At 41.5% G+C, this 8,675-nt stretch overlaps 1 protein-coding gene across 1 annotated transcript in view; it reads right to left on the minus strand.

Annotated features, from left to right (window-relative positions):
- The window catches only part of Uggt2 (UDP-glucose glycoprotein glucosyltransferase 2), a 119,614-nt gene that overhangs the window by 26,876 nt on the left and 84,063 nt on the right, over positions 1-8,675 (minus strand). Inside the window, exons 30-33 of the mRNA XM_028771534.1 lie at positions 8,204-8,288; positions 6,982-7,064; positions 2,565-2,660; positions 1,599-1,683 (exon numbers count right to left, since the gene is read on the minus strand). Of these exons, the coding sequence (XP_028627367.1) occupies positions 1,599-1,683; positions 2,565-2,660; positions 6,982-7,064; positions 8,204-8,288 (349 nt within the window). The remainder of the gene's footprint in view (positions 1-1,598; positions 1,684-2,564; positions 2,661-6,981; positions 7,065-8,203; positions 8,289-8,675) is intronic.

Raw genomic sequence — 8,675 nt, forward strand, 5'->3', positions numbered from 1 at the left:
CCGGAGTAGGCATGTGGTCCAGTCATATTTAACCCTGGAAATGACACTCCCCTGACCTGGGCCTGCTTTTGTGGTCCTGTCTTTGTCACTACCAGACAGGTGAGGCAGTGGTACCAGGTTAGACTTTCTGTCCTTACACTTCCTGCCCAGAAGCACCCGGGAGCTCTGCTTCCTGCAAATGAAGCATTGCTGGCCCCTCAGCCCGGCCAGTGATGCTCACTCACCCCTAAAGCCTCGGCCCACTCCCCAAAGGTTTAAATAGCCTTTGTTCTCCTCAAACTGCTCATGAAGCCTGACTTGGGGAAGTCTTGTTTCTTACTGGGCTCACCTGTTGCCTGAGGTCCCCAATCCCCCTTCACTCCCCACCCTCCCACCCCCTACAATTCCTTCCTCCTCAGAGTCCTCCACAGAGGGCTGACTGTACCTGCTGGGAATAGCAGGGGAATCAGGGCCCAAAAAGCAATGTTTATTCATTTATCTGATTTGTTTTTAATACTGGCAATTTAAAGTATTTTAAATACAAAGAAATTTTTTCTTTATTTCTTTTATCTGTGATATGGCTTAAACAGATGCTGAAAGTCATTTTGTTCATATAAAGCATAAATAGTAACTAGAAAACTTCAATTTTTCAACAACACGTATTAAAACCCCACACAGCACATAGCTATACGCTGTGGGTGCTGTGAACAGCAGCGCTAACACCACCTACACTGTGCTCCCCAGAAGCTTAGAGAAGAAGGCAGAAAAGGAACTGAAGCTGTTTTCACTACAGAAGGGAGAGCCATGGAGGAGACAGAGGTGAGGACAGTGAGAGGCAGTGAGTGGCCTGCAGCTTTCCAGTGCCTTCCGTCCATGTGACAAGAGAGCTTCAGCCCATCTGTGAGGGGTGCTGGGTGTCTGGTGTTTTAAGGAGATGACCCCTGGAGCTGCAGGCACTGGAATGTGTAGTGCTCTTGGGAGGGTTAGGAGCTGTGTCTGTTGGGGGAAGTATGTCACTGTAGGTAGGCTTTGAGTGTTGAAAGACTTGTGCTGTTTCAGTGGTGTCCGCTCTGCTTCAAGCTTGTGGGTCAGCCTCCTGCTCCAGGCCACGCCCACTGCTTGCTGCCTTGCTTCCCAACATGACTTTACTCCTCTAGAACTGTGACAGACAGGGAGGTAGGGCAGTGACAGTCCCTGGCTGGAGGGAGATCTGGCTACTGAGGACCTTGTGTTTGAATGTGAGCAGACCAAAGCTACAGGCTTACAGCTATGCACTTGTCAGCGTTCATGTTACTGCACGAAGGCATCTTACAAAGAAGAAACTGAGAGAAAAAGCAAATTAGAAAGGAAAACACTGTTCTGAACAGGCATTACTTTTTGCCATGAAGTGCAGCAAGTTTTTTTTAATCCAGAGACTGACTTTTCTAATGGTGATGTCAATGCTAGGACAGTCCTGTAATGTATCACCTCAGTCCATATGCTTCCCACTCCCATGTCCTATTTGGCAAATACACATTTAAGACCTCACATAGAAAAGAGAAATGTTTTAAGAGATTACAATGGTAACAAAGGGTTTAGTACCAAGCTTTAGGCACATTGTAAAATAGCAAGGTGCTTACTTTAAATGTTGGCGAGAGGAAATTCTTCAGAAACCAGAACTTCACTGGTGTCTTGGTGTTCCGCAGAACAGAAAGCATCATAATCCTAAGTAAAAGGACATGAAAACAAACAGAAGGTAACTTACATTCAAAGGCCTTTAAATGATGAGTTATGAATATGTATCGTGAATTAGACAGAATTAAATTGGAACACCTTCAAACATTATGACCGCTACAAATGTAAGGGTGTAAATATCACGAAGATACTGTGAGGTGGTCTATCACTGAACTGATGCCCAGGTCTGAGTCTGTGTCTCTGTGATAGATATAAGGCCTTCAAAAGAGGAAGCACTGGTGCATTCTGGAAATCCACCATACGGTTGCTTTATCTAGGCTTCTCAGCAAAGAAGAAGCAAGCACCCTGAAAGTACTCTTTAAAGCATCAGGACCGTAATTCAAATATTTCTGAGGCATTCTTTGTGACCCTTTATATAAACTCTTAAAACATTCTTTGAATTCTGAATACTATCTTCTTCTCCACTGACTTCTTTCTTTTTGCAAATATGATATTCTTTCATGGGGAAAATTTACTATATATATATATATTTTTTTTTTCTTATTATCTTGTTAAGTACAATGTATTTTCTAACATTAATTAAAACTACTCTAAATCAAATCAAACCAATGAAATTCAAATGTACTTTGAAACTTACATGTGAAAAAAATCAAGATGCTTGCTAGTGTATACCTTGTTAATATTTAGACAAGAATAATTTGCAAAAACAGTACACTTGCTTTTTTAGGGGTTTTGGCAGAGAATATAAATAATAATAATAATAATGACAATGGCTGGGGTGAAAGTAAGGTGAACCATGGGAGAAACAAGAAAAAAGTTAATTTCCTTTTGAGGTTCATTTTTTCATTTTGCTGAATTCTGAGCTGTGTAAATGTGTAACTTTCTGAAAATATTAGAAACTACTCACTCACCTTAGAAAACGCTCATATAAATGGCCAGAAGCAACTGAAAAAATGTTTAGGATGTCATTGTCCTTTTTGTCATCTTTATGCAGACTTTTTGTGAAGCTTATAATAAAAACACAGGACAGTGGCTTTTTAGTATATATCAGTATAGATTTAGTATATAATGTATTATAACCATATACATGTGAATAATATGCACCAAAATACTATTAAACAATCATCTGTGCTGACAGTTAGGCGGTATTTATAGTAAATGTGATGGCATCATTTGAGGTTTGTGAGCTTTTCTTTAGACATGGAATGAAATTAAACTTTTTCCATTCTCCGTATTTATGACTTCCAAGAGTTCTTATGAGAACCAAGAATGGAGTACAGCCTGCCATGTTCATATCTTGTGTACTGGATCTTAAATAGGCCAGTAATATGGGAAGAAACAATGCATCAATCAGAAGTGTTAGTCATGGACACCAAGGATTTCTGAGATTAGAGCAGGAGTGGGAATATTGATCAAGAGGCATGCTCCTCTAAAATGTTATTTAAAAATGCCTACAGAGGTTGAGAAAAAGATTCAGTGGGTACAGGGCTTGCTCTGCGTACATGAAGACCTGAGCTTGGATCCCCTGCCCAGGTAAAGCAATGGGATCCCAGGATGGGCAGAAGAGAAAGCAGAATTCTGGGGACTTGGTGCTAGCAAGTCTAGCACACAGTGAGCTCCAGGTCAGTAAGAAAACCTGTCTCAGAAAACAAGGTGGGCAGCAATAGAGTAGGACCCTTGTACTCAAGGATGGGTGTGTGTGACACTGACTTTGTGCATGACATATTTAATATCACACACAAATGTTACTACTTGGTAGGCTGGACAAAGTCCTGCTTTTCTAGAGTTCAGTTCCCAGCTCCCCACTGGGCGCCTTACAATCAACCATAACTCCAGCTTTATGGGATCTGACTCCTTCTTCTGCCCTTTGAGAACACTGCACACCTGTGGCACATATATGCACACACACACGTGCACATGCACGCACACAGACACACATGCACATGCACTCACACAGACATGTACACGCATTCACACACATATGCACTCACACACACACATGTACACGCACTCACACCTCACCCCCACCCTTTTTTAAAAGTGACTGCTTAGGATAATTGCCATGAGTTCAAGGACTGCCTTTGCCACTCAGTGAGCAAGAGAACTTGTCTGAAAAGAGAACAAAGAGTGTCAGAGCCAGAGAGGATGGAGGACAATAGAAAGCAGGTCTCTAAATCAACATGAGCAAAGCTCTTATGAGCTTACAGAGGCAGCGGCAGCATGCACACAGCTTGTGTGGGTCCCTCCCAGGTCCTCTGTGCATATAGTACGGCTTCCAGTTTACTGCCTTTATGGGCTCCCGTGTGTGTGACAAGTGGTTCTGTTTCTCGTGTCTGCTCTGGGACTCTTTTCCTTCTGGTTGCTTGTTTTGTCCAATTCCTATGGATTAGTTTTTGTTTTACCTTATTTTATTTATTATCATCCCTTAGAAGCCTGATTGTTTTCTAATGAGAGACAGACAGGGAGTGGGTCAGATGGGAGAGGAGGGGAGAGACTGGGAGGAGTAGGGGGGGGGAACCATGATCAGAATGTGAGGGGATAACTATTTCCAATAAAAGGGGACAATGAACAACCAACCAAACAAACAAACAAAAGAAAATGATAAAAACCAGATAAGCAAACAAAAAATTGTAAAAAACTCAAAAGAACTAAATTAATGTGAGATATCCAAGATGCATATAATTAACACAGATTGATTATTTTATATAATTCAAATATCTAAGTTTTATATCATCATATTGTTTATAGTGGCTAAGATTTAAAAACTACTTCTTTTATAAAAAATATTTTTGTTGGGGTTAGAGAGATGTCTCAGCATTTAAGAGTGTTGACGACTCTGGCAGCAGATCCAGGTTCAGTTCCCGACATCCACATGGCAACTGACAAGTACCTGTAACTCCATTTCTGGGGAGCCAGTACCCTGTTCTGGCCTTTTCAAGGGCACATATAGTGTACAGATAGATACAGAGGCAAAATACCCACATGCATAAAATAATAAAAGTTAAATTTAAAAATACTCTGGCAAGTACAAAGTATTGTAATACCAGTATTTTTTAATTCTTTTTTTAAATAATTTTCTCAAGAAAAAGTTGCTACATAGGAAAGTAATACAGTTTTAATTAACTTAGAGTAGGCTATAGAAAAAGAGGCATAAACTGGGCCAAATCCAAAATGGTTGAAGTGCTTCTAACTGCGAGACAACAAAATTTATTTATGATGTTTAATCTATTTGGCTTACAGTTTCTTACCTTTGATCAAGATGATCAAAAGTTTACATCTATAAACTTAAATAATGTTCTGCTCTAGTTAGCTTTAACTGCAAATTTGTCATAGACTATATTCATCTAAGAAGAGAGTCTCATTTGAAGGACTGGCCTGTGGGCATGTCTATGGGGTACAATCTTGATTATTATTTGATGTAAAAAGACTCAGCCCACTGTGGGCAGCACCATCCCCTGCACAGGAAGCCCTGAAGGCTGGCTAACATTAACATAAGTCAGCAAGCTGCACTCCTCCACGGTTTCAGCGTCACCTTCCTGCATGAGCTTCTGCTCTGACTTTCTCCAGTGACAGACTGTGACCTGGGAGTACTAGAAAATAAATCCTTTCCTCCCTGAAGTCTTGATTATGGTGTTTTCACAGCAACAGAATAAAATTAGAAAAGGTTCACATTTCTAAGACAGACTTTCAAAGGTCTCTACAAAATGGACCTACAGTAGACAACTTCCTCGGTCAGCCTGCCTTCCGTTCCGCTTCTAGCTATAAGTCTGTGCTTTAGGAGAACCATTCTTCCTCCAATTTCATTGCAGGAGGTCCATGTGGGACAGGCCTTTCCTAGGCTCTGCAGGACAGCATCAGATTCAACTTTGGACAGTCACAGTACTCAGTTCAGTTTGGGAAAGCTGGTGATGGTTTAGCCCTGGATTGGCTATGGAGCTTCTGTTGGTATTTTACCAAAGAGATAACTGCCATCTATTGGACAGTAAAACTTTATTTTAAAAATCTCCTGGAAACAGGAGGCAAAGAAGGCATAGAATTAGGAGATGGACAAAGTTCCCAGACCATACCATTCAAATGACACTGTCATGTCTAGACTTGTTGAATTCTATGAACCAAACCCTCTCTTCCTGGTCACCCTCTTTCCTCTTTGTGGTGCTGGAGGTCCAACCCAGGGCTTCACACATCCTAGGTAAGCAGTCTACTGCTGATGTAACCCAAAGCCCTAAATTAACCACATGACTCAGATTTGGCCTATCACATACCATGTTACAGCCATACTGGACTACCTTCTGCTCTTGCAGGATCACACCTACTGTTTCTTTAGCTAACAAGGTACCTTCACTATACTACAGCCTTTGAACATCATCTTTCCTGTAGGAAGAATAAGAAGTCTTTCCTGAAGTCCCTTCAGCTGGAGATATACGTATACACACACATATGTATATGTGTGAGTGCATGCACGCACACATGCATGTACATACGTACGTACATACGTACGTCTGTCTGTCTGTTTGTCTGTCTGTCCGTCCGTATGTGGAGCCAGAGCCATGGGACTGGGAGGACTCTGCCTGGAGGAAGAGTGGGGTCAAGCATCCAAACAGCCCTGTGCCCTCACCTTTGCCCACTGGAGGAGGTCACATAGCCAGGTTAAACTTCTTTTCCTCTTATAAGGTCATGTCCAGCAGCACCTGGAATTCCTTACGCAAATGAGGCATCCCCAGTGCTCTGGCCCAAGCCAATGATGTACACTTACAGCAACAGCAATAGCCCGACTCACCTAACGGCTTAATAGCCTTTGCTGTCTCCATTAAAATGTCTCACTGAAGCTGCCTCCTGAGTGTGTTCTTGCTGTGCTCACTGCTGCCTGAGGACTCTTAGCACCTAGCTCTCTATCCTTGCTTCCACTCAGGATCTACTGGTTATGATCCTGGGTGTACACACACACGCACACACACACACACACAAATCCATATCATTCATATATATATATGTGTGTGTATGTGTGTGTATATGTCTATATATATTTGTTTTCAGCTACTTTATAGCTCCAGGTTCCTTCTCTAAATGATATCCATTCTCTGGCAACCTTATGCATGCACATATTGCGCTCTGACTGCTGTCACCCTACCTCTCTTCTCTTCCTCTCACCCCATCAGCCTCTCTCCTGCCTGCTGGCTTCAGGTTTTATTTTGGCGTTCATGTGTCTGTTGTTATGACTCCTGGGAAGGAGGGTCTGTGCTTTATTTACTAAGATCTTTGCTACCTGCAGGCTTCCTCATTTATCAATCTAGTTATGTCATTAAAATATTTCCAGTTATTGGTAATTACCTTTTGATCGAATCCCATATGTCTCTATTTTCATGTTTATCAGCAAGGATATCTTCTTTAATTTTACCTGATTTTTTCTTTACCTGGATAACATGGCAAAGAGAAAATTTAGAATTTAACTGATTAATTATAAACTATGCCAAATAAGGCAAGAAATCTTTAGAAATGTAAGAAGGTAGGTAGAGTTAACAAATCTTGTTTTGTGCTATCAATTTTGCAGCTTCCTATAACTGCAGGGGTTGGGGCAATGCCTGTTCCTATAATTGCAGAGATGCAATGTCTCTCCCTGTAACTGCAGGGGTGCAATGCCTCTCCCTGTAACTGCAGGGGTGCAATGCCTCTTCCTATAACTGCAGGGGTGCAATGCTTCTTCCTATAACTGCAGGGGTGCAATGCTTCTTCCTATAACTGCAGTGGTACGTACAGTGCCTCTCCCTGTAACTGCAGGGGTGCAGTGCCTCTCCCTGTAACTGCAGGGGTGCAATGCCTCTCCCTGTAACTGCAGTGGTACGTACAATGTGTCTCCCTGTAACTGCAGGGGTGCAGTGCCTCTCCCTGTAACTGCAGGGGTGCAGTGCCTCTCCCTGTAACTGCAGGAGTACAATAACTCTGCCTCTGCAGGCCTTTGTTCACATGCTCTGATCATGAAACAGACTTGCAATTAAAAATAATAAATATTTCAAAAGGATTTTGTTAAAATTCTATTTCTAATAGAAAAAAAAGACATAAAAGGTCTGTGAGGTGGTTAATGAGGGAGAGGAAGGGACAAGGGACAGAAGATACTCAGGAAACAGGGGCAGGAGGACTTCTTTGAGTTTAAGGCCAGCCTGGTTCATACAGCAAATTATAGACCAGTCAGGGCTACATATGAGACTCTAACTCAAAACAAAACAAAACCAACCAGCAAGAACAATACAATACCTTTTCTCTATCTCTCCAAAGGACAAATACTATCTTTTCTTTTCAGGACCGACTTTTCCACCTTTGTCCCTGGCTCATTCTCAGAGGCTGATGTACAGTACTGTCTGGTGATAGAGATTAGTAAATACTCTAATATAACAAAATCCAAGAAACAAACCCCATTCCTTTTGGCTTCAAGCTCCCCTCTCCTTCTTTTTCTGAGTTACAATGCAAGAATTCAGGGAACAAAGTTTTAGTTGATATAAAAACAAAAGGAGAAATGGTGCTCATTAAAGCGTATACAAGCCTCAGCCTCACATACCTGCACCTTGACAATCTTGCTCTTGAAGGTATTTAACACAACAATGACATTGCTCACGTTGGTCTCAGAGTCTGCTCCTTCATGCCTAAAGCAGAAAACACAAATGTCCATAGTTTATTCAAGAATATACTATATTACTCAATTAAAAAGAATGTAATATTTTGATTATATAAAAATTCCTTTACAATAAAATTGTTTGTTTCGTATGTTCAATTTATATATGCCAAACTATTAAAATTAGATATTTAATTAAAGTTATATTAATATAAATTAAGATTATCTGTCAAAGGCCAGCTCCAATACCACAGGGCAAACCCAGGAAGGCAGCCAGTGTGGAACTGGTGATTGGGGTTGGTGTTAATAGCAGCTGACTGACAGGGTTCACTTCAGATAGGGGGATGGAGGCTGCTGCCCATGGCAGCTAGTGATAGAGAAAAGAAAGGGGGGGTCACACACACACACACACACACAC

This window comes from Grammomys surdaster, unplaced genomic scaffold (genome assembly GCF_004785775.1).
Source record: "Grammomys surdaster isolate TR1022 unplaced genomic scaffold, NIH_TR_1.0 65, whole genome shotgun sequence".
NCBI lineage: Eukaryota > Metazoa > Chordata > Mammalia > Rodentia > Muridae > Grammomys > Grammomys surdaster.